This window comes from Rhineura floridana, chromosome 3, assembly GCF_030035675.1.
Source record: "Rhineura floridana isolate rRhiFlo1 chromosome 3, rRhiFlo1.hap2, whole genome shotgun sequence".
NCBI lineage: Eukaryota > Metazoa > Chordata > Lepidosauria > Squamata > Rhineuridae > Rhineura > Rhineura floridana.
This window is the reverse complement of record NC_084482.1, coordinates 40,590,651-40,618,340: the sequence shown is the minus strand read 5'-3', so window position 1 is coordinate 40,618,340 and position 27,690 is coordinate 40,590,651. Positions and strand designations below refer to the sequence as shown.

Genomic DNA, 27,690 nt, shown 5'->3' with positions numbered 1-27,690 from the left:
TAGGAAGCTGGCAAGTCACCCTGAAAGAATGTTTGAGGGCGAGTTCAATGATCTTATACTCACTACTCAGAACGGGTTCCAGGCTAAAAAAAAAAAGGGGGGGGAGAAGACTTGAACTCCTTGCAAGACACAGGTCAGTTTGGAGTAAATGCTTCCAATTTCAAACTGATGAGTGAATGAAAAAAATAATGCAGGACAAGGCTGCATATTTCTCTCCCTTCTTTTGAGTTTCTTGCAAGAAAGGAGCAGTTTAAATTTAGAAGACCAACTTTTGGAATTAGGAGTTCTTTAGATCAGGGGTGGGGAACAGGATGGTCAAATTCTGAGGTCCACCACACCTGACAGGCCACCCGGCAATCATCTAACATCACCATGACATCAGGTGATCTATTTTTCAGTTGCAGCATGCCTTCAGATTAAGATCCCAGTGCCGCCCTGGGCTCCTGCCGAGAGGAAGGGCGGGATATAATCAAATAATAAATAAATAAAATCTGAAGTCAGTTCCGAATTCAAGTTTGACTTTCAACAGGGATTGGCTTCATTTGGGGGTTGCATTTGGTACCAAGTTCAAAAGGTGTTGAAAACAAGCCCCACTTGGCAAGAAACAATCAGGAGTGCATTTTAAGGCTCTTGACTGGGTCTCTGTAGCCACGTCTTTACCATCAGGTATGGCATGGGTGAGCATGGCTTGAGGAAAATGGCCTCATGGGCCACATTAGGACACCTACCAGGCCTAGATAGGCCTAGAGGCTCCTCCCTGTTGCTTTAGAAGATTAGTTTGTCATATGAAATGTAATGGTAGCATTAGAGGTGGTAGGAGACTTAAAGTCTCAATTTTACTTTAGTTAAATAACGCTTGATGCGTTTTACAGCTTGAACCTGTAAGCAAGTTAGAAGCAAGTCCCCCTGCATTGAATGGACCTCACTCCCATGTAAGCTGCACAGGTTTGCAGTCTAAGAAGAATGTGATGAAGAGTCAAAGTTTGCAGTCAGGTTAATCAAATTAGAGTTTGGCCATTTTGAGAGCCCTAAATGCAGGATCATGCATGTCAAATACCTGATTTCATTAGGAATTTTGAATAAAAATCAATAGTAGAATATAACCTTTTAAAACTCTATGGTGGGAGAATTTCAGTGATACAAGTTGAAAAACTACAACTTGGGTAGATACTAGCTTATGCAAACTCATGTCATGCAAGTTATTTAAAGCAGCCTTTTAAGTTTGTCCCCAAAAGTTACTAGCCTGGAAAACATTTACTAGCCTTTTTACTCCTAAGAGCGGCTGGCAAAGGAGACCAAATGCTCCATCTATCTGTTGCCAGACCCTCTTAGGAATATAAAGCTGGCTACTAAGAAAAACAGTGCCTGGAAGAGGCAGCAGCACAAAGCACTCCCTGCCTTCTCCACCAGCCTGAGTGTTTATTTGTGCGTGTCCAGTGCAGAAACATAGCAGATTGGTAGCGTAGAGAAACAATTTTCCTAGGGTAGCCCAATGAAGAATTTACTAGTCTAGCTCTGTCACTGTGGCTTGAGTGATGGACTCTGTCAACCACTTGCCCAGAACAAGCTGTTACATGTCCTCTGTGAGGGCTTAACTGCCAAGTTGATCTATACTAAAGATTAGTTTGGTTCAGTTCTTCTCAAGGTTCTTCTGATAATCATTTCTGGGGTTTTCCTTGAAATCCAGCTCTAAAAATAGCTATCCAGGAAGCCTGGGTTTTCAGGTTTCGTATTGCAGCAGTATTTTCTTGTGCTTTTTAGTCTCCATGGGCAATTTCCCCCCAAAATGGTGGTACAGAATAGATTTTAAAAGCAATTTATAATGGAGTACATTTGGTGATGGCTGTTTCGATTGCTTAGATCAGTTGCATTAGATCTGCTGCTTTGTTAGAGAAACAACTAGACCGTTTCTGTTGCTGGTTGTTAAGACATATTATTTTAGGGGGGTGAGAAGGAAAGGAAAGGGAGCTCCTCAAGCTCCACGCGCTGATGGCTGCACATAAAGTGGATGTTTCCAAGGTGCATGTACATAAGTGTTTAAAGATGGGCATGATGTCCACATATTAGCTGCAGGAAACACTAATGTAACAAAAAATATTTCCCATAACAATTGTCTGGCGTTTCCCCAAAGGTGTTCAGCATAGGAGTTTTATATGCTCAAATAAGGCTGCCCCTATCTGATGTGAATTTAACATAAAGTTATGAAACTTTCATAGGGGGCAACTCGCCTGAACCGTTAGTCAAGAGAGTATCTGTAGAGATCAGCCACATTAAGCTGCATGCCTCCTTCCTACACTGGAAGTGGTATGCCATCAACTCAACACAGGACCACAGCTTTGACATTCCATGGGTGACTGCCCCAGAGTCTATCCAAGTTTCTCTCTAATGGACCTAAAGTCTTACAGCTGTCTGTGCATATAGCCTGTATTTCCTTCCAATTAATCTAGGATTGCAAAAGAGTTAAGAACAGTTGCTCTAGTAAAGTTTCCCTATGAGCTGCATATTATTCATTAAGCAATCTCTGGACAAAATGAAACTCCTTGGACAAAGGGAAACCATCTATCTGCTCAACAAAGGTAAACATGAGCAAAGAGTTTTCTGTCAGTCCTTCAAGTTTATCAGCAGTGGTTAGATACAACAGGGACAGATGGCATGGACACATAATGGAAAAACATCCAGGGGATGAGGAAATGGATGGATATTTAGTCTAACCAGTTACTGGTAAAGGGCAGAACAGGTGATAATGTCCAAGTAGTGCTGATTGACCAGATGCAGTGAGAAATCCAACTAGAATTTGTTATATTTGTGTGGCTCTACTTGTTGAGAGCTGATCTGGTTTGCTCATACTTTTGCAAGGGTCCTCATCATGACCAGGATGACCTCCACTCAGCGGCAGTCTCTTTCTTTTAACTCCCATCAAGACACTCAGAGAAACCAGAGGGACAAGAAGAGGAGCTCACTCCTATATGTTCCGAGCACATCTTAGGGGTTGTCCTTATGGCCTACAGCTTTAATATGTATAAACAGCTAAATGAACTAGTAGTTGTATACTGCATTGTGTGTAATGAAGGATGTTAAGATAAGTAGTGATGCAGCCAGTGCAGAAAACTCTTTGTCAGGGCCACTGCAGAACCATTCACCTCTAATGTCTCATTAGATCCCCAATTCATGTTCTCGTTTACAGGGAAGAACAAACACATGCAAGTTGCAGTTGGTACCACACCCCCTCACTACAGTTTGATTAGGTGCTCAACTACTAGCATGGCCAAGTACCAAAATTATAAGTATGACAAAACACATAGGAAGCCAGAGATCTCCACAAGCATGAATGCACAAAGAGGTTTGGAGTCTAGAAGCTGTGAAAAATCCCCAAAAACCTTAGGGTTTTGATTTTTGTTGTGTCATTTCTAGTCTGTTTTTCTATTTAAACATTTTTTAACGTTGAAAATGTTAATTCTCTTCTAGCCCATACAACTGCAAGAAGTTACAGTTCAAAGTTCAGAGACCAGATAAGGTATAGTTTGGCATTCTGCACCCTGCACAGTTCCTTCTCCCAAAGTACTCTTATTCTATAGTCTAGTTCCTGCCAATGAGTCCATATTTGCAAAGGTTATGCAGATCGAGTCTATTGTTCATGCAGCAGAATTCAGATTTTCCATACAGAAGTTTAATCCTGCAGAAATGGCATCCATGAAGGCTTGCCACCATAAATGACATGTAGTACTATTGCCTTGTTGCTAACTCTTGTCTGTGAAGACTTGCTGAATTCATCAAGGCAACAAGCAGTTGCTACTGCAACTAATTTCTGCATTTGCATATTTCCTGCAGCTTCTAAATGTGTGAGGCTTCCTAGGCTTGAAACAAGCAAGCATCAACAATAGAGGGACACAGACCTTTACCCCTGGTCTGAGCACATAAACTGAGCACAATAGTTGCAAATGGCTCTATTTGCATTAGATCTGCCTGCACCAATTCAAGGACAAGCCTGGAAAAGGTGAGATTACATGTTTACCCCATCCAATTGTTCTAGGTTTGAAAGGAAGTCTCTAAATACAGGCAAAGCAAGATGGAAAACTGAAGTTTGCCAGGGATATTGCATCAGGGTTAGGGAACAAGAGCCAATAGGCTGTTGGGAAAGTAAATATCTAGCTCAGATTTTCATCTGAGGAAAGAAAGCCCTTCACTGATTTAGCTAGATTATGGCGCAAGAAAGCCACAATGTACTGAAAACTGTATCTTTTGAGAGATGCCTACCTAAAATAACAGCAATACACTTTAAATGATATTTGTGATAGTAACCGAGATATCCTTGGTGCCTGACAAGACTCTCCCCCAAAGCTTTAAAAGGATTTTTTTCTCAACAGCATTTACTCTACTCTTCTGTATCTTCAACTACTAGACATTTAATTATCAGACTTTAGACTCAGACCAGGTGTTTCTAACTATAACTTTAAGAGGCACCTTAAGCGTGTATCTACTGCCTCTTCTGCCACAAAAGCAAAACTGACATAGTTCTATTCCAGAGAAGGATAAGCCCCATTTTTTCAAACATCAACAGCATTCATCCCCTCCCTTGGAATACATATATTAATATACAGGATTGTATCTCCCTGTCTCTCCTCAGGTGTCAGGTCACCTCCACCTGTCCAGGCAACAGGCCTGTTCACCTAAGTGAACTCGAGTCATGCATAGGCATGCAGTACAACATACACAAGCCTGATAACTCATCTTCCTTGGCACATGGGAGTGTTTAAAGATCATCGGGGCATACATGTTCAACTCAGGATGTCATACACATTATGTCCAAAACAAGTAGATGAGCAGAACAAAAAAAGATCACCGTCCCTCCATGCATCAAGGATACAAAAGTTAAGGTAGTGATGAATAGGGCTCAGGAGGAACTTTAAATGGTTTGACCTCCAACCAGTTGAGGGCACTTAAGATATTCAGTTAATTATAACACCCAAAGCAAGCACGGTGACTATTAAATAACTTGATTTTCAAGTCAAGGAAGTTGTTGCTTTAGTATTTTCTCTCTCATGAACACTGACAAAGTTCTGAATAGCTAGTAGTGTGCAGACTTAAAAGTGAAATAAACCCTATACTTGCTTTTCATTTTCCAATTGCCTTCAGTGCTCAACACACTGATATAAGCAATTATCTCCCTTATTTATTTATAAACATATTTATATACTGCCAAGTCATATAAAATATCAAAGTGGTGTACAAGAACATATACAAGAAAACATTACACACTATAAAACAATACAGAATAATCATTAAAATGACTGGCTTATCAAGAAAGTTTAAACAGCTGCATAGGCTTGTTGGCATAAAAAAATCTTCAAGAGACACCCAAGGCTCAGCAAGTATAGGTTCTATGCAACAGAAGGTTGCACATGAAGGTAAAATGCGTCATCTCATCTTCTGAAAGAAGTGGACAACAAGGAGCACATTTTGTTCCAGAGCTTGCAATAACTTTGTAGTGTTTTAGATATAATTCAGTTTTGACAAAGCCCATAACAATTTGGGCCATACATACCTTTCAGATTACCTCCTTTCTTATGCCCCACTGCAATCCCAATCAAAGGGTAACACCTGTTAACAGGATGACCTGTGCAGCATAATTGAATGAAAGTCAAGGGCACCAACAGAAAGCTACTCTATATTTTTGGAGCTCCCTCCACTTGGAGCTCAGAGGCATGGTCTCAAATCAAATCAAATAACTTTATTACAGTCATAGACCAGCAAGAGAGGAATGGTCTGAGCATATTTTGGAAACAATACAATGTCCTTAGCTTTAGATAACCCATTTTGTGACTGGGGTTAACTAATTTTAAGAAAGAATTGGAATACCAGGTTTTTAAAAAAAAAAAATGCTTGAGCCTCCAGAATAAAAGGGAGACTGATACACAATATATGAACAACATAAATGACTTGTTTTATTCACCAAGTTTTAACAAGAATTAGGTATTTCATAAGTGCATATTTCAGGAAGTTCCCAGTTTCTTAGTTAATGAAATTTGATGTTCTTTTTACTTTTTCTGACAGATTAAAGGCATAGCTGTTTAATATGGGTCAACCAGCAGGAGCAACTACAAACCCCTAGAATTGGTAAGCGGTCACAAGAACTGTGATGTTAGATCATGGCAAAAGTCATCCTGCATTCTGTTCCAAAATCCAGACAGCCAGATGCTCCTAGAAAATGCAGAAGCAGGACATGAAGGTAATGCTCCTCCTCTGTTACTTGATTAAAACATGTATTTGCTTTAAACAAAGACTTTTGAGATTTCTACTTTCCTTCAGTGTTTATCTGATTTTTTGTTATATATGTTTATATACTGCTCTTTCTCCAAAAGGAGCCCAGGGCAGTACACAACATCTACATTACAGTCAAATCACCAAGTTTAACCATGCAACCATGAGAGCAGGATATTGTTCCAAGATGAAAAGAGAATGCCTTCTAATTTTTTTCATACACTTTCTGGTCTTCAAACTGTTCTATGTTTAAGACAACAGGCATTTACAACCATCAACACAAACCTTTTATATAGCGGGAAGGAGATTTGCGACAAGTACAGCAGTTATATCAAGCTAGCACTGGGGTATTTTCAGGAAAACATGACTCAGACATTCCTCAAAATACTATATCCACCAGACAAGAAGCCCTGAAGTTACTTTTTGTAACAGTGTACACAGGGATGGCAGTAGGGAAAAGGAGAACAGGTATTAATGCTACTTTGCAAACAAGGAACTGAACATTGAGGGGGTGCAACTTCCCTGTTGAGATCACACTGGACAATGAAAGGATGAAACTCCAAGTGCAAATATACAGTATAAGTATAAACCTATCCAGTCTCATAACACTTAGCGGTGGGAAAAGATATCTGGGAAGCCAAACAGTGATGAAAGTGATTGAGGAAGATATACAGAATTATATCTAACTAGCTTTTACTCAGAATAGACACACTGAAATTAATGGACCTAAGTGAGTCATGTCCATTAATGTCAATGGGTCTACTCTGAGCATGATTAATGTTAGATACAACCCATAGTGCTGGGCAAAATCACCTATTTTCACCACTAAGTTTAAGAATTCATAAATTATGCAAATTCCAAAGAAAGTAGTACTTTATTTATTTATTTATAAATTACAATTTATTTATTTATTTATTTAGTATTTGATTTATATCCCACCCTTCCTCCCAGCAGGAGCCCAGGGCAGCAAACAGAAGCGCTAAAAACACTTTAAAGCATCATAAAACCAGATCTTAAAATACATTAGAACAAAATGTTAATTATGACAAGTTTTGTCCTAGTTTTGCAGGCTCATTTACAGTACCTTACTGTTATGAACCTCCCCTTGATTTCAATTATACTCTGTAATCAAGGCTTAATTATTTGGAGTACAATGCCACAAGTACAGAAGTCTTGCCCTTTTTAAAAAACACCTCACAGACCAGGTATGATACTCAACCACTGCCAAGTGCCACATCATCCAACATATATGATAACCCCATTGATAACTAGGTTGTCTTCTAACAAGCACAGTTGTAACATTAGCTAGGACAAATCTAGGAAGAGGAAACTTCTTTCTCAAGATTACAGGGAAAAGTGTCCCATCAGTAAACAATAGAAGGCTTATCACTTGGCATACCACAGACTGGACAAGAGATTCTAGGACAAACCCACAATGAATGACCTCACAACCCTCTGCGTCTAGCTTCCATGATTCACATCCTCCCTTTGCTTCACAGCCCTACAAATGATTCAGTATCAGATTCCACACCTGAATAATACCAAGGAATTCCAAGAAGGCAAAAAAAATAATCTTAAATAAATTAGTACATAATGTCACACATAGAAGTAGCCATTCATTTTATCTAACTGTGCTCTGAGCAAAAGAAGCACTGCATACAAATTCTTTTTTACAATTTTAGGTTTAACTTTGCAAATTTCCACCAGATAAAAGACCCCTATTATGCCGTATGGGTAGAGAACACATTAGGTATTTCCAATCAGCTATCTCTACTTTTTATACTGCATCATCAAGGAACCTATTTTTATTTCATTCTAGCTCTCTGGGCAATTTGCCTACCTCAATACATTTTTAATAAGTCAAGCTGTAAGGAGAAGAAATTATAAACTCCTTAAAGCAGAGAAATATCTATGAATACCTGATGTGCCCATCTTCTGAATATCCAGGGGATAATTACAAGGATTAGTGGAAGCATCTCACATGTTTAACTAGAACCCTGAATTTAAACAGAATCAAAGACTTCTATAGATGTTAATCACACAATGGTTGGCTGTTTTGCAAAGCAACAAAATACTAAGTACACTGCCTCTCCCAGGTGATCACATTTAAGGAAAAAAATCTGGATGATTAAGGAGCCCAAGGGAAAAAGGGGAAAACTCTGAGCTATAGGAAGGTACAAATACTCCCAACACTGACAAAACACAATGGACTAAGGATTGCAGCCTCAACAGATCAAGCAACTGCGCTCAGGTTCCATGACAACCAGCAAAAACTAGGGCAACTGCAACTTCACTAGGTGGTGGCACAAAATTCCCACCTTCATAGTACAAAAAAAAGGCCTGGAAGCTTTGATATGACCAACCCACAGAAGTGTTACCAGCTCAAAATTTCAAGAATAAAAGTGAGACAATGGAAGTGTGCAGGCTATGTTGTAGCAGTTGATGTTCCTAAAACACTAGCCTTTAAAATAAAGAATATGTAGTAAGGCTTGCCAATAGCCTTACAGGAGAATTGCCAACATATGCAAAGGCTATTAACATAACTATCTATCAACCAAGTGCCCCCTTAACTTCCTACAACAGGCCATTACAATGTAGGCTCCACTCCACCACATAGGCACAAAAGAAGCTGTCTTACACACAGCCAGACCATGGGTCCATCTGGCTCAGTGTTTTCTACAATGCCTGCCAACAGCTCTCCAGGGTTCCAGGTAGGGGTCTCTCCCAGACCTATCTGGAGATGACAGGGATTGAACCAGAGACCTTTTGCATACCCTCTACCATCTTCACTTCCACTTTTTTTTGAAGATAACTCAGCCACAGCTAGACTTCTACATCAAAAAAAGCACGCACTCACATAACAGTGCACATGACGGACAGCCTCCCCAGTGAACACAGCCCTCGCCCCTGAAGCCTCTTGGGGCCCTCATCCCATCGTCAGTTCCCAAAGCGAACCAAACACCCCCACGCCCGCGCCTCGCCATCCAATTGCCCAGGGAGTCAGGGCCCTTCCGTCTCCACCCCACTTTAACTTTCCCATCTCACATGGGTCCTCCATGCCTCCCTACTATTTATACTCAGCTCAAGACACCCACCCTTCATAAGGCAAGGAGGTGGATAAGGAAGAAGGCGGCAAAGCAAGGCAAGGGGCCCACCTCACCCAAGCCCCGGCCCCCTCCGTCCTCCACACAGCGACCCCCTCCACTCAGCCACTGCCCCCGTTTCCTCAGCCACAAGGCCGCTACCTCCCCCAGTAAGGAATTGCCATACCTATTTCTTTCCCTCCCGTTCCCCACCCATTTCCACCCCAAAAGGCCCAACTTCTCCCACCACTTCCACCACCACCCCCCTGGGTAGCCAGGCAACCGCCTATCCAAGGAAACCTCAGTACCCCCACTCTACGAGGACACTCGGTCGGGTAACCCAGACAACCGGCACGGCCCGAGCCCCGTCCCCCCACCGCCCCCGTATGAGTACCTGAGGCTGCTCCGACTCCCCCCCTTCACGGCCCCTGACTGCCTCACACACAAACAATCTCAACCGAACCCACCTCTGTGCTGGAAGGCAGAACTACCCTGTATGCCGAACCAATTGGCATTAGGCACCTGGGAACCGGGCCCGCCCTCTCGACCAATCACCTTGTGCTAAACCGCACCCTGGCCCAGTCTGACTAATTGGGACTCCGCGAAGGGAAGGATGGGCAGTAGCTATTCCACCAATGAAATAGAGGAACCGGGATGGCCAATTAAAGGGAGGAGTATTTCTCTAACTGATGAGTGAATCAACCAGTAGAAAGGTCGCCGATTCAGGAGGTTGCATAAACAACAAATAAGGTGACCCAAAAGGGCGGAGCACTCTGACAAATCTAACCAGTTATAACCCGGGCTGGGGTTGCCCCTGCCCAATCCCAGAACCAGATACTCTTGGTGTCTCCTAGCAAAAGGCAGAGGGTGATTGACAAAGCGAGTAAGGGGGCGTGACTCCACTTTTTTTTGCCCAATCAGCGATTACGCTAACACCACCGGCCAGTGAGAAACGATCTGCGCTTTGAACGGCAGTCTTCAGGGGAGGAGGGGGGAAATCTGGGAAGTGTGTGCCCCTTGACCTCATTAGGTACTACAAATTAAGTCAGCAATAGAGGGGTCGTGGCGGCGGCATTGAAATGGTACAGGATGCCAGCGTCTAGGAAACAGCATGCTGGTTTGTGGGTAGCATAGGGTGGGGAAATTGGCCCCTAAGACTAAGGAGCAAATCCCATTGGACTCAATAGGGCTTACATCTGAGCAACATGCTTAATTAGGCTTTACGCTGCAAGGAGCTGTTAGATCCCCACACGGGGGAGCGGCAACGTTTTGGCATGACGACAGGGACTGAACCAGAGTTCACGGATGTAGACCTCTGCTGGGCGCGCGAGAATCTGTTCACTGGGGCACTGATCCTACCCTCCCATTGGTGCCAGGGAAGGAGCCACCTGCCCCCGACGGGTATTTTAAATTTCCCTGGTTAGCAGTCTCTGGGAAGAGAGTCTCTGGCACTGCCAACAGAGCAAGTCTAGAATAGACTTTGCAGTCTCCTGTTCCATCTGGACTCTCCTGCTGAGAATGGAAGAAGTATAACGAACATGCCTGCAAGTGAAATGGAGCAGAAAGCACATCCGTCTTCAACTGAGTTTTCCCTTAGGGGGGTTTGATACAGGTGGCAATTTAATTAGGTATATATATATTTGTTGCAACTACGTTGTGTGGAGTCTTTTTGTCTACTGCTTTCAACAGATATGCTAGCCTTCCCCAACCTGCTACCCTCCAAATGTTTTGGACTTACAAGCTCAGTCAACATGGCAATTGCCCATTTTTGATGAGCTGTGCTGCCAATAGGTTCACTTCCCTCCCTTGCTGCTTTATATTTTGCACTATATATTAAACCCAAAACAGGACACCAAAGTCCAGGAGAGAATGCAGGCACTGGTAAGTTTGCATGTCCACAGCTGTGTGCAGTGCAGCTGCAAACTAATTATGATCATTATATATTTGATGTTGCCAGCATTAGTGCTCTCAGGTAAACATCTCAAGTTCAGTACTTGAAATGAGCAATGCACCACAGATAAACAAGCATCAGTTAAGATGCAGGTGCTTTGACCTAGTTAGCTAATAATAATAAAACAACTAGACAGATTCCTTAAGGACATTTTAATCCTTTTTGGTTGGCATGGAAAATTAGGATTCCATAGTGAAGAACTGCCGCACAGTGGTCATGCACCATGCTTTGCATGGCAAAGGACCCAGGTTCAGCCCCAACATCTCTGGGTAGGGCTTGAAAAAGTCTTGTCTGAAACCCTGGAGAGCAGCTGCGAGTGAGTGTCAATAATACTGAGCTGCGTGGATCAATTGTCTGACTCGGTGTAAAGCAGCTTCCCATGTTCCTGTAGAGTAAGAATTTCAAGTGGTGCAACAGGAGCAGGCCTTCAGAAGACCACCCAATAATATGGACTCATTGAGGGTTTCCTCCATAAGATCAGCTCCCATTATTCACAAGTTTTCATTCAGGACTCATGTGGCCTCACTCACTCTCCATGCTCAGCAACAGCACATCATCTGGTAGGTTTTTGTGCAGATACAACATACACTGCTCTTTCACACACTGGTTGTAGTAAAAGACCAAATTACTTGCATGACTGTTCACATTCTGGAAGAATTACAGTGTAACTCCTAAAACACCAGCACCATATTAGAATCACACTGTTGGATGATGTGTGGGATTTGCCAAAAATAACTGGCGAGAGACCTGCTTATGGATAAGGCAACAAGACTTTGTTCAAGTTATTGCAGCACCACTCCACTGTGGAGGCTGACTTCAAGGGTTTTATATTTCACATTTAGTTAAGACCTCACTCTGTAGACAAGCTTTCATTACTAGCTCATTCTAGGTGACTGATTAAACTATAGTTGTGAAAGCTTAGAATTATAGTTCATCACAATATGGAATTTATTAGAGTAATCATGATTTTCTTTTAAAGTTTAGATCCCCTCCCCCCATTAATGTTGGACTGCATCTCAAATCACTTTGCATTTAACTGAAATAACCTGAAAAGTTTGAGTGCTTTCAGAACATAGTGGCACAGAGACAGAGGTGCTGACATTTCCAGCTCTGCTTGCTGGGACAGTACAGTTCACAAATGTAAATTCTACTTCAGGATAGGAGTTGCATTATTTTGGCCAAGATCTAAGGGGGAGGGGGTGGAGAAAACTGTAATTTTGTCCTTTTTATCCTGAACTTCAAAAAGCTAACAAGTTATATGCACACAATTTTTAACAATTATTTTTGCACAACACAATGTTTGAAGCTAAAACTACTAGTCAGATACACCCCAGCTGAGGGCTTGCTGGTTTATTGAAATTAAGTTTGAGCCCAAAGAGCAATGAACTAAATGCCTGTTGCAGCAAGTATGGGATGGCAAAACATTGTAACCAAAGCAATTACAGTATCGCCATCCCAGTCTTCAAACTGGCCGCACACACGGAAAGACCTGCAAGTCACTGACCCAGACAAGGAATATATGTACAGGAGACAAGACAGCAGGATGTCAGATGGTGGATGGGGTAATGCCTATTTCCTCCAATGAACATGCTATCTGTTCATTTCGCCGATTAGCAATCCATTCTGTATCAGAGAATGAACGTTGACAGTCCCACCTCTTTTTCCAAAACACTCTTGTGGGCCTCAACTAGCAGGTATCACAAACAACTGTCATCAGGAAAAGAGTACCAGGCTATTTTGACCAATTATCACTGGGGCAAACAGAAGCATCAGTTCAAATGTTGAAAGAGTTTCTTTACCCAGGAGTAAAAAATTCCATCCTGCTCGTGAAGAAGTGGAGAATTAAGTGCATGGTCCTCACTGAAGATCTAATCTGGGAGGAAATTGTGGTTACCTCTGCTAGCATAACAGTACACCATGCAGGCACCAACCCTACATTTAAAAACCAATTCCCATGATCCAAATCAGAAAGACCATCTCCAGCCACTGACAACAAGGTCTGCTCAAGCAAATGCAAGGCTGATCCTTGCAAAAGAAGTTGGGTTTGGAGTCAGCCAATAAAAAGACATTTTGTAAAAGTTACCAAGGGGAAGAAGACAGAATTCCTGGAGATAAGAAGTATGAGGAAAAAACCACAGCTTCCTGAGCAACTAGAGTTCCTGCAGCTGCTGGAAGCCTCTCTCTTCTCATGCAAGTCAGCCTCTTCAAGCTCAGCTAGCACTTTAAAATGAATCCAGGAGTAAAACAAAACCCACAGGTTCAGGCTGTGCTGAACTGGACCTCCAATATTCCATTCAGGATGATGGTGAAAAAAGTTTTTAAGTGCAAGCAACTGGTACAGTCCAAGAAGTGGCATGTTGCAGAGTTTGCAACAGGACAGGTTTGCTGGCTCCAATCTCATCTCACAGGCGAAGATGTGGCACAGCTTTCGTGACATCTCGAAAGAAGGGGTGGTTGAGCGCAGTCTTGGCTGAGATCCTCTTGTTGGGATCATAATGCAGCATTTGCTAAAGGGCAGGGGAGAGAGAAGAGTTACAATGACAGGAACTCCAATGGGCAACTAACTTTCCCCCCCCAGCCAGTGCTTCACAGGAGAGACATATACAGGCTTGAGAATGGAACATAGTTATGGTGGGACCCCATCACCAGAAGCAGAGACTGAACTCAAACACAAAAAATGGGGCTACCAAGGAGAACAAGGAGGTGGCGAGAGACAGCAAGTAGGAATTTGTGGCAACAAAGCAAGAACTATGGCATGAAGCAGGGATGGGGAACCTGGTACTCTCCAGATGATCTTGGACTACAACTCCCATCAATCCCAGCAAGAGATGATATGAGTTGGGAATCCAGCAGCATCTGGAGGACTACAAGCATAAAGAAAAAAATGTTGTGGTATTTTGAAACAGGCTGGAAGCCAGGACAGCCAGTGCATAATTCTGAAGACTATAGCAGGCACATGCTAGTTCCTGAGGATCGTTGGGGTCTGCCCGCAACCTCTGCAAGATGGACACTTGCATGGAAGCATGCATTCAAACTCTCTTAAAAGCTGCAAATCATATATTGGACTTGACTCCAGGAAATTATGAGTGACTGGGGACTGAAGAAGTGCACAGAGCAAGGCCTCTCACCCCACTGGCCTGACATTAGCTAATGCTCAAACACCTTTCCCAGGGCTGAAGCGACTGTCCCTGCACTACCTTGCAACTCACCGCTAGAAGTTTTCTGCCCTCTTCATCCAGAGGTGGCACCACTTTACTGAAGTCCTGCCGGGCCCACTTGGGAAAGCTGGATTTGTAGTCTGGCATCGAGGTGACCCCTGGCCACACAGCCTCATCGGGCGTGCCAAGAGTGCGGAAGATGCGGAACAGCTGGTCGATTTCCGAATCCCCAGGGAAGAGCGCTCTGCGGGTTATCTGTCTCAAAGGAACAGGACAGTTCAGAGTCTTGTTGCTGTGTGACACCCTCTGGGTAACTTCCTTCAGACAGCCATTCTTCCTTTCATTCATGGCTGGTACAGAATCCAGCATGGGGTAGTCATTACAACTAGACAGAACTGGGTTCAAATCCCTCATGAAGCTCCTGGGCCAGTCATAACTTTTATGACAGGACTGGGGAACCCACGGCCCTCCAGATGCTGCTGGACTGCAATTCCCATCATCCCTGACCACTGTCCACCCTGCCTGGGGCCAGTGGGAGTTGGGAGTGCAACATCATCTGGAGAGCCCATAGGTTCTCCACCTCCATGTTATGTAAACCATTCTGGGAGCAGCATATCCATTGTTGTAATAAATAAGGTCATAAAAGAAAATATGTTACTATAACTGCCTCACAGAGGATGGAGGATCAAAGGAGATGGAGGGTAAGATTAGTAATTGAATCCAAAGATGAAACAGCAGTAGCAGGAAACCTACCATCATTTGCCAATTTGACAGTTTATATTAAAGTTTAAGATCTTAACTGTTTTGTATTGTTTTAAATGTACAATTTTGTTTTCACTGTATCAGTGATTTTTGCTAACACTGGAAACTGCTTAGAGGCTTCTTTTGAATTATGAAGCAGTATACAAATTAAATAATACTGACACATTTCATTTCCAAAGAAGCATTACCATCTTGGTTGTGCGTGTCTATTTTTACATTGATATCCCACCTTTCCTCCATCAAGGAGATGCAGATGGTTCTTCCCCACCTCTTGAGGTAGTTTAGGCTGAGAGAGTGTGACTAGCCTGAAGTCACCCAGCAAACTTCATGGCTGAATGGGGATTTGAACCCGGATATTCCAAGTCCTAGTCTAACACTCTAACCATTACACCACACTGGCTTCCCTCTGCAAGATTAGCCACAGCTGTAGGAAGCAAGTGTAGGGGGGGAAAAACAACTTTGACCATTGCTTGTTCAAGGCCATACAAATGGAAGAGATCCACGTCTAACCAGATTGGACCACATCTGCTGAAGGAAGGCTCAAACAGAATGTGCCAAGGCACCCCAGTTCTACTGTTCTAGCTGATTAACCACTCACCTGCAGGAATAATCAACTCCTGGCAGCCTGGATCTGTCTACCACCATCACTGCCAAGTGTGTGCACATACTTCTCCAATATAAATCTTGCCACAATCATTCATGCACTCACTCCCAGTTAGACTACTGCAATGTGTTCTATGTTGGGCTACTCATCAAGCTGTATCGGAAGCTTCAGTTAACGCAGACTGCTACTCCTTTTCTATTAACAAGAGACTGGAAAAGAGCATATTGCTCTTTTGCAAGCTCATCTGTGCTGACTTCAGATTTGCTAGTGGACTCAATGCAAAGAGGTGGCAGTGATTAACATCAAAGCCCTAAGCAGCCTAGGCCCTCTGTCCCTTGTCCCATGTATAGTTCTCACTTTTTGATTAACATCAAAGCCCTAAGCAGCCTAGGCCCTCTGTCCCTTGTCCCCATGTATAGCTCACTTTTTGATTAACATCAAAGCCCTAAGCAGACTAGGCCCTCTGTCCTTTGTCCCATGTATAGCTCTCACTTTTTGAGGTCAGCAAATGCAGTCTTACTCCATGAATCCCCAATGATCAAGAGAAGATCACATAGGACACCGAGTAGACAGCTTCCTCCATAGTGGCCCCTAATCTCAGGAACTCCCTGCCCAGAAAGGGTCAGTGGCAACCTCTCTGCTAATTCCACAGCAGCAGCTCTCAGTGTAGAACACATGCTTTGCACATAGGAGGTCCTGGGCTCTACTGTATTCCCTGCATCTCCTAGTTAAAAGAATCAGGAAGACCTCTCTCTGCCAGACAGCCTGGAGAACCAGTGCCACTCAGATAAATAGTATGACATGGGATAAAGTATCAGAAGGTCTCCCCCAAGTACTGGATGACTTGTTTCTTGAAATTTAGATTATGCTGCTGCTGCTTTGATCTTTTTGGATATTGCTTTTTAATGGTTTTAACTGTACCTGTTTACTGACTGCATATTTATCATGTTCTTGTTTTGCATGTCACAGAGTGTATTTTTTAAAACAAAAATCAACTAAAATATATAAGCTTTTAAAAAATCAGCTTTTAACGAGTCACCTGCTTTTATAGAATTATTTTGATTTGCTTTCAGTTGATATTTTAGTGCTGCCATTTTTACACAAGTACTTTTCTTGTTTGCTATACCAGATACACATATATAGTTATATATTATATTATGTAGGACCTACTTATTGGACAGAAAAACAGGCTAGTATACAAAAAAAAGTATTTCTGATCTTGGTAATACTTCCGAAAGCTGAATTCACATTCTTGTAAGACGCTCCAACAAAGATTGCTGGGCAATCCAGACTACCAATGGTTAAGACTGAGGAAATTAATCTGACCCAGAACGGTCCCACAGGAATTGTTCCACAAGCCCCTCCCTCCATGATGCACGGCCCTTCTGTATGCGCTTCATGCTTCACAGTTCTGCACTGAGTTCCATGTCCGCCGCCCCCCCCCAGCGGAAAGAAAGGAAGCACATATCCCAGAGACCTAGTTGAGTCCTCAAAAGGTGAACCCACAACAGATCCCCTTCTATTCCGTTTCCAGATCTCTGGTGGTTTCTGCCCCAGGGAAGGAGATGATGTAAGTAGCCCTCCCCCAAGATGATGCCAAGTCAACTGATCTCGTCAGCAGCTCTTCACAAGGCAAAAGGAAAGGAAGTGGGGAGGGTCTGATCAGGACCAGCCTGGCTTCAAACACAGAAAGTAAAAGTTGGAATTCTTCACAAAGCTAACACTGCACACTAGCCTCTACTACAGCGTTAAAAGCGGGGCTGGGTGGCAATGATATTCTGAGACTTTTAAAAAAACAAAAACCCAAAATTCCATGACTGCAATAGATTAGGCAAGGCAGGCATATCTGCACAAATCCAATCCACTTGCATACATTTAAGGATTTTTTTCAGTACATGGCACACTTGCATTTATTAGCAGCATTTGAGATAGAGATACTGGGGCAAGAGGTACATAGACAGGAGGGGAAATGGAACATTTTTAAAGATGTTTTGTTTGAATGTGGTTTAAAGTTTGTTTTTATGATGTTGTAAAGTTTTTAGTGCTTTTGTTTGCCGCCCTGGGCTCCTGCCAGGAGGAAGGGCAGGATATTAATTAAATTAATAGCTAGCTAGCAAGCCAGCCAGCCTGTCCTTTGGTTACAGAAGGCACAACTCAGATCTAGAAAAGTGGATGATGTAGCTGCATTATACTGAAATCAAATAATTAGTCCCCTCTTTGACAAAGGTTACTCTAGAGGAGGAGTAGGGAACTATGACCCTCCAGATATTGTTGGGGCTTCAGTTCTCAGCATGCACAATGGTCAGGGCTGATGGGAGTTGGCTACAGGTTTCCCAACCCTGCTCTAGGTCTCCCACCTGCCAATCGCCTGATGTCACAACAACCTCAGGAGCAAGGCGCTGAGGTAAAGCTAAGGTTTTTTACTTTGTTTTAGCAGAGATTTCCATGCAAAGCTCTGAATCAGGAAAGGGTTTGCATGGAAACCTATGCCAAATTGAAGGGAAAAAACCTTCATTTCGGCAAGTTTGCATGGCACCTTGCGAAACTAAGGAGGACTTAGCCCCCCACTTGTCAACTGACAAGTTGTGTGTGTGTGTGTGTGTGTGTGTTGAATCCTGCTGCGTTAGCTGTGCACCCCGTTCCCTGCTAAGAACAGGCACACACAGCCAACACAGGATTGAACTCCGCCCTCCTGCCCGTAAGATGACGTCATAAGGAAAAATGGCCTAACAGCCTAAGTTGGACTCCCTAGCGGAGCAAGACTGGCCCTCAGGCTGGAGGTTTCCCGCCACTTAACATGTGTTTCTGGCTTATTCCCACTTAACATGTGTTTCTGACTCATTTTGATTCTCTGCCTCCTTCGTTCTAGCAGAGGTCTCCATGTTTTTGGCTCATTTTGATCACCTGCCTTCTTCCAGGGCCAGCTGATGCCAAGTTCACTGCCCCACCCCATCTCCATTTCCCAAAAAGTTATATACCATCTCTGCAAAGATGCAACCTAGACTCCATATGTCCACAGCTGTTGAGTAGTATTTGCAGCCAAGGAGAATTTCTGGAGCTCGATACCAGAGGGTCACCACCTAGTGTAAAGCACAACACTGATCAATAATTCAGTATTTTTCCTTTTCTACACATACACAATTAGATTACAAGCCCTTGACCAACAAGAGTTCCAATTTATTCTCTGCATCACCAATGTAACTCAAGCCCCTGTGAATAAAGCAGATTAGCATTCAAAACAGGAATGTACACAGCAACTCCTCTACAAAGGCCGAGCGTGAGTGCACACCTAAAACAATTGGATAATCAGAGACTTGGATAAACAGCAGCATAATTTTCCCCACCGCTTTCTGACATGGGAAACACGGAATTTAATCAAATAATGGCTGCAATCATTAGAACTTCTACTGTACATTATGTTTCGCCATTAAAAGATTTATGAATTATTTTTAAACTAACCCTCTTCCCAATCTATCTCATTGCTCCTCCCAGCTAGTTAATTACCCAATATTTTTTTAAGCAAAAGAGAATCTGAGGATATGAAAAGGAATATCTCTAGGGGTGGGTAATCTGGAGCAGTGATACATAATATAAGGCAGCTTCCTATCTTCTTGAATCAGAACAATGGTCCATATAGCTCAGTATTGTCTAGAATGACTGGCATGGTTTGACAGTCTCTTCCAGCCCACCTAGAGATGCTGGGAACTGAACCTGGGACCTTCTGCACGCAAGGCAGATGCACTGCCACTGAGCTATGGCCCTTCCAGCATGCTTCTCTAATCCAATGGTTGAAACAAGATTCCATTTGATGGAGAATGGAACACAAACTACTCATCTCATATGTCTCCACAGCAGCTTTAAGATGGCAGCGTTCATTTTTATTTATTTCCAGCTGTTTAAAGCATGTGTGATGTAGATTGGTGAGAATACCATTTAATTCTCTTAACTTGGAAAGGCTGTCCTCTTGCCCCCTATGTTGTGCTTTTGCCGTTTTATCGTGCTTTGTTTGCTGACTGACTTATGGCATTTTGATGTACTCTACTAGATACATGTTTCCATACAATGTTCACTGCTTTGGGGGCCTTTGGGATGAAAAGCTGTGTATAATTAAATCATAATCATGACAACATATCCCACTTTCCCATCTAAAAAGATAATGAAAGCGGCTAATCACAATTTTTTAAATATAGATATATTCTAAAATATGAAAAAAGACATATAAAATATATCGGTCAGGAAATAGCACAGCTCTAATATCACTCAGGAAGCAGCAAGCAGTAATATCACATCACTAAAAAAGGTAAAGGTGTCCCCGCACTTATAGTGCGAGTCGTTTCCGACTCTTAGGGTGACGTCTTGCAACGTTTACTAGGCAGACCGTATATATGGGGTGGGATTGCCAGTTCCTTCCCCGGCCTTTCTTTACCCCCCAGCATGTGCCGGGTACTCATTTTACCGACCACGGATGGATGGAAGGCTGAGTGGACCTCGGCCCCTTTTACCGGAGATTCGACTTCCTCCTTCCGTTGGAATCAAACTCCGGCCGTGAGCAGAGCTTCGGCTGCGTTACCGCCACTTACCACTCTGCACCACGGAGGAACTTATCACATCACTAAGAAAGCCAAATAAAAGTTTTCACCACCTGCTAACGTAAGGTAAGTAATGTGGGGCCCAGTGAAATCTTCCTGAGGAGGGAGGCCATCACACAGAAGGTCCTCCCTCCTGCACCCACCCATTACACTTACATGGCAATGGAGAAACACAGAGCAGGGCCTCCAGAGTTGACCTGAATGACTGGAACACATTCTTATGACTAGAGATTGCTCATAAACAACCTGGTTCCAAGCCATTTAGGGCTTTAGAAATCAAAGCTGAGCCTGGAAGTAAACTGGTGGCCAACTAAGAGGGCTTATGCGATCTAACCCACTGGCAACAGCTAACAGTCCGGCAGCTGCATTTTGAAACAATTCAAGTTTCCAAACTGACTTCAAGTGCAGCCCAATGCAATACAAACTACTGATATGGAGTACCGTCAATTTGGGGAAGATCCCCAGGAGGCCCATTGTGCCATTGCATGTACATCAGCACCACTGGGACAACAACTTTTTCTGATACGGTTCGGGGCAGGGGACAAGGAAATTGAATAGATATTATATGAAAAGTCAACAGCACACTCACTTCATGTGTGTAGGTTCGTACTGGCACACCAAATGCACGAGCAAGTCCAAAGTCAGCCAGTTTTATCGCTCCCTCGGCATTGATTAGGAGGTTCTGTGGTTTAAGGTCCCGGTGGAGCACCCGATGAGAGTGGCAGAAGGCAAGGCCCTGCAGTAACTGGAACAGGTAGCTCTAGGGGGACGACATACAGAAAAGGTGAGAGTGCAGTCCCACAAAGGAAAAAATGTCACTCTCTTGGGAGAAGTGGCCTCAGTATGAGAAGCTGCTGGGTTGGTTCCAGCAATTTAACTAAGGCTGCAATCCAATAAACACTTACCTGGGAGTAAGTCCTATCGATCCCAATGGAGCTTACTGCACCTTAAGTCCCTTCTTGCTACTTGAATCTTCTAGGTATAGACGCTTAAGGAGACTCAATTGTTCTAGCAGAGGTGACCTAAATCCTCTCCCATCATTAAAATTCATTTGATCACAGCATCTTAAAAATTAATTTTAATGATGGGAGGGATTTAGGTCATCTCCACTACTGAGTCACCTTAACTGCCTACACCCAGAAGGTTCAAGTAGCAAAAGGGGGTTGTGTTTGTTTGCACTGCCTTTTTTGGGTTGCTTGAGGACACAGTGGTAGTGGTTTTGACATAAGCATGAGAGCTAAAAACTTAGGGACACAGTTCAGCCCCCAGGTTCTGCTATGCCACAGAGAAAGGATTGCTATAGGACCCAAGGGAACCCTTCCCATCCCAGCAGGCCCCTGAGTGCACTTGCCATTGTTTAAAATGGGAGGCCGGGACATGCCACCCAAGAGTGAATTACTCCTCTGCAGACTTCCTCCCTGCAAAAGCACTGATCTACCTGCTCCATGGGAAGCCAGGGGAAACTCCACTAGGCCTAGGTAGCATCCACAGTGTGTGCAGACTGTGCCCTTCCCCTTTTTGTAAGGTTTGTGGCCATTTTAAAAACAAATCACCAAAGGAAATACCATGAAAACAATGTTAAACCATATTATCCTCACCCAAGTCCATATAAAGATTTTATCCAACTCAGACAGAGCCAAGATCAAGCTTTCATTCTCGCCTGTACCTTCTGTGCATGCACACACAGGTCCCCTGCATATGCAAGAATTTCCTTGTTCACTTTAATTGTGGAGGCAACACTTGTGTGTACATTCCATTGCATACACAAAGTTATCCTCAAAAATGAGCAGGACTAGCCTGTGTGTGCAGGGAATGCAACATCGGTGCTTCTCCAGAATTTTGCATTACCAAAAATAAATGTAGCCAGTGTATTCATGGACCAAAAAGCTGTATATGGGGGTCATGGACTTGCTGTCCTCCACTGCCCCCTCACCTTGGTAAGGGGCAATTCTACACCACTGATGGCAGATGAAGAATCCATGAACTTCTTGAGGTCCTGATGCAGGAACTCAAAGACCAAGTAGAGTTTGTTCTCGGTATGGATCACATCCAGCAACCTGGAGAGTCAAGGAGGAGTACAGAGATACAAATAAATAAGGTGTTTGATAAAGAAACATTAATCAGAAGGCTCACCCATTACAATTTTTAGTCACAAGGATCAGGAATAATGTTATACACCTGTAAAACTCTTAAGATTAGTAGAATCAGCAATGCACCTATAAACATCTAAAACTAGTAGAAACGGAATTACTGGAGTTGTGTAGTTTCACTATTTATTATGCATTCTTCTTTGAAGGACCAGGACTAGTTATCACCCGATAGGCAATTAGACTAGTGCCTCTCAGTATAGCCAAGGAGCTATATCTCTACACCTCTAATTGTGTACCCTTGCTGATAAATAGATTGGAACTGAAGGCCTTCTCCCTACTCTCCAGAGCGCAGATCTCTGCCAGCTTTTCTCCACACACTCACTTGACAATGTTGGGGTGATTCAATTCCTTTAGCAGGGAGATCTCCCGGATGGCTGTGCTTGGAACACCCTCTGTCTCCCTGGAAACACAAAAGGAAAACAACGTAAAGAGGGCAGAGAGGATGCTACAGGGCTGAACAAGCTGTCGCCATGATCCACTAACATGACTCCTTTAAGATGCTCCCAAGGTAGAAAACTGACCATCAAAAACTTGTGCGTGAAAGAGTTCCACTAGGGGCATTCATTCCACAAAGGCACACAGCCTACTGCTAGAAACTCGAAGCGCTCGTTCCCATATCACCCTAAGCCACCTCTGTCCATGGCTTGTTTCTCTGATCTAGAAAGTAAAGAGCAAAGCAGAGAAGGCTTGAGTTGTGGGGCACCAGCACTCAGCTCACGCACAGGCTAGTTTCCCTAACTATGGCTTACGACTAGCTGTATGTCCAAACGCATCAAACTGAACCTTATCATAGGGACAAAATGTATTCCACAGCCACACAGCTGGAGCCATGGCTCAGTCTCTTAACCAACTATGAGTGCGGAGTGATCATCAGTCAGGCATAACACAATATGACTCAAATAATGTCACACTGCAGCTCACCCCGCACACAACTGCATTAGATAACAAGGGCCACATGTAGATGGAGCACTGCCTATACCCATTTTTGAAATTAACCACTGGGGTAAGCTGTCCGTTTAACTCACTATAGCTATAGCTCATATAGCTATATACACCAAGGATTCCCAAACTGTGGTCTGCAAGCTCCATTCAGGTGGCCCAAGATGTGTCTGTGAAGAACACCTACAATTTGAATTCTATGGAGTTCCAATCGTTATACAATAAATACAATATAAGAAATAAAAGAAGCAGTAAAAATCAAATAAAATCATACAACATCTAGCACACTGCATTACAATTAATACAAAGGAAGAAAAATCATTAAGTGGTTTGGCAAGACCCTCAGCAATTGTCAAGTGGTCCATGGGGAGAAAAGATTGGGAGCCACTGATTTACACCACTTTGCAACTGATTCTAGGAAAGCTATGTTATGCCTTTCAGAAGCAAGTTAAGCCTTGTTTTTCCTATCTGACACACCTAACATTAACAGTCAATGGAGTGACTACAGAGATGGACAAGGACCGGGAAGCTTGAGGGTACAAATTCCTATTCAGCTATGAAGCTTATTGGGTGACCATGGTACCAGACAATATTGACATTTGGAAGCCTTAACTTCCACAAAGTTGATTAAATGAGGAGAATCATGTCCCTTGAGGTTGGTCCAGATGTTGCAACTGGTGGAAAATGCGTTGGCACATCTGCTTACTGGGGCAGGACATTGTCCACGTGTCACCCTGCTGCTGAAAGAATTGCACTGGCTACCTATTAGCTACTGGGCTAAGTTCAAGGTTCTAGTCTTGGTGTACACAGCCCTATACAGCTTGGGACCACAATACCTGAAAGACCGTCTTATCCCTTATATACCCAATTGATCACTGCGCTCTGCAGGTGAGGGCCTCCTGCAGATACCATCTTATCAGGAGGTCCATTCTGCACAACATAGGAAGCGGACCTTTAGTGCAGTAGCACCTACCCTTTGGAATTCCCTCCCCTTAAATATTAGACAGATGCCATCTCTGTTATCTTTTCGGTGCCTGTTGAAGACCTTCCTCTTTCAACAAGCCTTTTAAGTAGAGACCTTATTCCAGGCTGTGTTAGAATTATTTTTAAAGATGTTTTTGTTTTTATAATATTTTACAGATGTTTTTAGTGTTTTGTCATTTGTTTGCCACCCTGGGCTCCTTCTGAGAGGAAGGATATAAATGTAATAAATAAATAATGTATGCCACTTTGAGCTTCTTGGAGAAAAGGTGGGATATAAATGTAATAAACAAATAAAAGTCAGCACTGATTATGTTTTTCACACCCAGGTAAAGCTAGTATAAAAAGTAAGCCTCACAGCCCAGTCCTAAAGACATCTCCTCAGAAGTAAGCCCCACTGAGTTCAATGGAACATACTTAAAGGTGTATATAGTCTGTTATCCACTAAATAGTACACACACTGCAAGACCTTGCTCAGTCTGTGTTAAACCCAGAACAGGGAGTAGGCTTTACCACTCATACAAAGTAGTATTTTGCCAGCAGCACACCCTGAACTTAAACCTGGGGGAGGAAAGAGAACTCAGGTGTACCCATCTAGCCTATTCCCTAGCTTAAGATATATGGGGATATAGTCACATCAAGATGGAAGAAAAACATAATTTGCACATGTTCAGATAAGCTCTCCTCTCCAGACAACCAGCAGGTGCCAGGAAAAAATAATCCCAAATGCTGATTAATATGAGAACCTAAGAAAAGCCCTGATGAAGCAGGCCAAAGGCCTATCTAGTTCAGCTTGTTCTCACAGCGGCAAACCAGAGGCCTCCTTCCCCACTTTGACTCCCAACAACTGGCATTATTCAGAGGAAATTCAGGGCCCTCCTCCAGCCCATGCTTTCCAGTACGGTCCATCCCAAAAGCAGCCCAATCAACAGTCTGCCTGTGAGGTCCCAACGCCACTGGGGAAAACGACTAGAGAGGTTTATACGTGGAAAGCGTCCCTGCACGTCAAGTGTTTGTCACTCCCGGGGGTCCCACCCCAAAATGTGCAAAAAGCGTACCACCTACGTGCTCAAAGAGGTTTAGCACCCTACTCTGGAACAATCGGGCATTATAACCAAGTAAAACTACTACGTTAAAAGAGGCCCGCATCTCAAATGAATCACTTTCTTAGGATTTCCTTCGGTCCAAAAAAAGGGGGGATTCTCGCCCCTCCTCCCCTCGCGTAGGCCGGCTTGAAACAATTACCAAAGCATACAAGCGAAGTTCTGTTCTCTGTCTGCAAAGCCTTCCTTGTTAGAAGGGCCGCGAACTTTTTCCCAAGTCCCTTTGCTCGTCACCCACTCATTCAAAAGAGACACTCCCAGGTCCTCCTCCCCCTCATGCCAAAAAAGGATCAGATTAGTATTTCTGGGTTCCCCCCCCCCAATGCCTTCAAACAGTAAGAGCTCCTCGCCAGTCTATCCACCGGGGGCTGGTTTCTTTATTTGGGGGGAGTTCTTTGTACTCACGTGTCTAGGCGAATTTTTTTAAGCGCGACCACCTCGCCGGTGACTTTGTTCTTTGCTTTATAGACCACGCCGTAAGTGCCCTCACCGATCTTCTCCACCTTCTGGAAGTTCTCCATGGAAGGAGAATTCGTCTGGGGTGGATCCCAGTTTGCCTTTCCGTAGACCGTGGGATCAGGGCAGGAAGGGAAATAAGCGAAAGGCAGAAAGAAACGGGCAGTAGTTAGCAAGATGCAGGCGGGGATCAGTTGTAGGGCTGGTCGGTGGTGGCTGCGGTTAGAAAAGGCTCGAGTCTCCACGTGTTGAAGCGGATGGAACGTTGTGTATCTTTATAACGACCGTTGGTTGGTTGTAGCCGCTCAGCCGTCTTCTTCGCTCTTTTCCCGCGCTCGAAGCTAAACAACTTACAACAATACGACAGCTTCCAGTTCCCCTCCTCCTTCCCGACTGCTTCCCGCGTTCCACTTGCTCCGCCTCCCTTTCCATTCTATTGGCTCCGACGCCTTTTGCGAAGCACGTATAGTGTGTGGCGGCGGGAGGCAAAGAGCGACGCGGGACCCGGCTGGTAGCTTTCTTTTTTTTTTTACAATAATTTTTATTCAAATTTTCATAAAACATACAAAACAAAATAATAAAACATTCAAAGACAAAAAACAAAACAAAACAAAAATGATTAAACAAAAAAATAAAATGTTGACTTCCCATTTGTCGCAGATCAAATCAGTTGTAGGTCTACAATATATAACAATCCTGTCTCTTAAATTATATTATAAAATCACTTTCCTCCAGTAGTTATCTTAATTAATCATCAAATCTCATAAACATTACTTTATTCTTTCCACAAAAAGTCAGAGAGGTTTCAATTCTTTAAGAAATATATCAATTTTTCTCCAAATAAACATGTCGATTAATCCATCTCGTTAATAATAATAATAATCTTATTGTCATAACCATAGTCCAAATAAACATATCGATTAATCCATCTCATCAAAATCTGTTAGGTCCAATAATTTCAATAGCCATTATTCCATTATCCATATTAATTCCATCTTCCATCTTCAATAGTCCTGTTAAGTCCAGTAATTTCAGTGTCCAATCTTCCATTATCAGTATTCCATAATAATCTTGCTGTCATAGCCATAGTCATATAATAAGAGTCTGATGGGAATTTCCTCTATCCCAAATATTTTCTTGCCATCAATTCTGAATAAGTTGCTGAAATATTGTTGTAAAGTCATATCTCTGTTCTTCTTTTTTACAAAATGCACTGGCTCATCTCTTGAGAGTTTTTCCATTGTCACATGGCTGCATTTAATTCCATAGATTTTCTCTATATCAAGCTCCATCACGTCATTCCAGTCCAGAAGATTATCCAAGCCATTGATAACTTTATCTCTAATATCTTCATTAATTTCTTCAGAGATAACGTTAAATTCCAAACAGTAGATTTTATTTCTAATATCCATAAACTCCAGATCTTTTTCCAATTCCACATTTGTTCCAATCTCCAGGGCTTGTATCTTCCCTTTATTTTTTCTTTTCTCATCTCTGATCTCATTCTCCTCTCTCACAGGATCCCCTATTTCTTTAAGCTCCTGCGTCATTTTGCTCAGTTCAATTTTCAGCTCCTTACTGCCCTGTCGCAGGGTTTGTTTTGTTATCTCAATCTCATCCATTATTTTCTGAAACATAATTACTTCCAGATTCTCA

At 43.0% G+C, this 27,690-nt stretch overlaps 2 protein-coding genes across 5 annotated transcripts in view; both read right to left on the bottom strand.

The window, feature by feature from the left end:
- RAB5B (RAB5B, member RAS oncogene family) overlaps positions 1 to 9,891 on the bottom strand; it is a 37,179-nt gene extending 27,288 nt beyond the window's left edge. The window contains exon 1 of one of the 3 annotated variants that reach the window (XM_061615482.1): positions 9,809 to 9,891. The gene's annotated coding sequence lies outside the window, so the exon portion shown is untranslated. Of the gene's footprint in view, positions 1 to 9,735 lie in introns of all 3 variants that reach the window. The other 2 variants (XM_061615483.1, XM_061615485.1) reach the window with 2 other exon arrangements.
- A 1,538-nt stretch (positions 9,892 to 11,429) lies between these two features.
- CDK2 (cyclin dependent kinase 2) lies at positions 11,430 to 26,473 on the bottom strand. Of its 2 annotated transcripts, none has more exons than XM_061615479.1 (7): positions 25,984 to 26,473; positions 22,878 to 22,955; positions 22,339 to 22,462; positions 20,995 to 21,165; positions 18,795 to 18,896; positions 14,502 to 14,705; positions 11,430 to 13,799 (listed from the first exon to the last, which is right to left on the bottom strand). In XM_061615479.1, exons 1-7 carry the CDS (start codon positions 26,097 to 26,099, stop codon positions 13,695 to 13,697), a joined length of 900 nt encoding a protein of 299 aa, XP_061471463.1. In that variant the 5' UTR covers positions 26,100 to 26,473; the 3' UTR covers positions 11,430 to 13,694. The 2 variants fall into 2 exon arrangements, with proteins under 2 accessions (XP_061471463.1, XP_061471464.1); XM_061615480.1 differs by lacking the exon at positions 25,984 to 26,473 and adding an exon at positions 25,721 to 25,903.
- Positions 26,474 to 27,690: the final 1,217 nt, after the last annotated feature.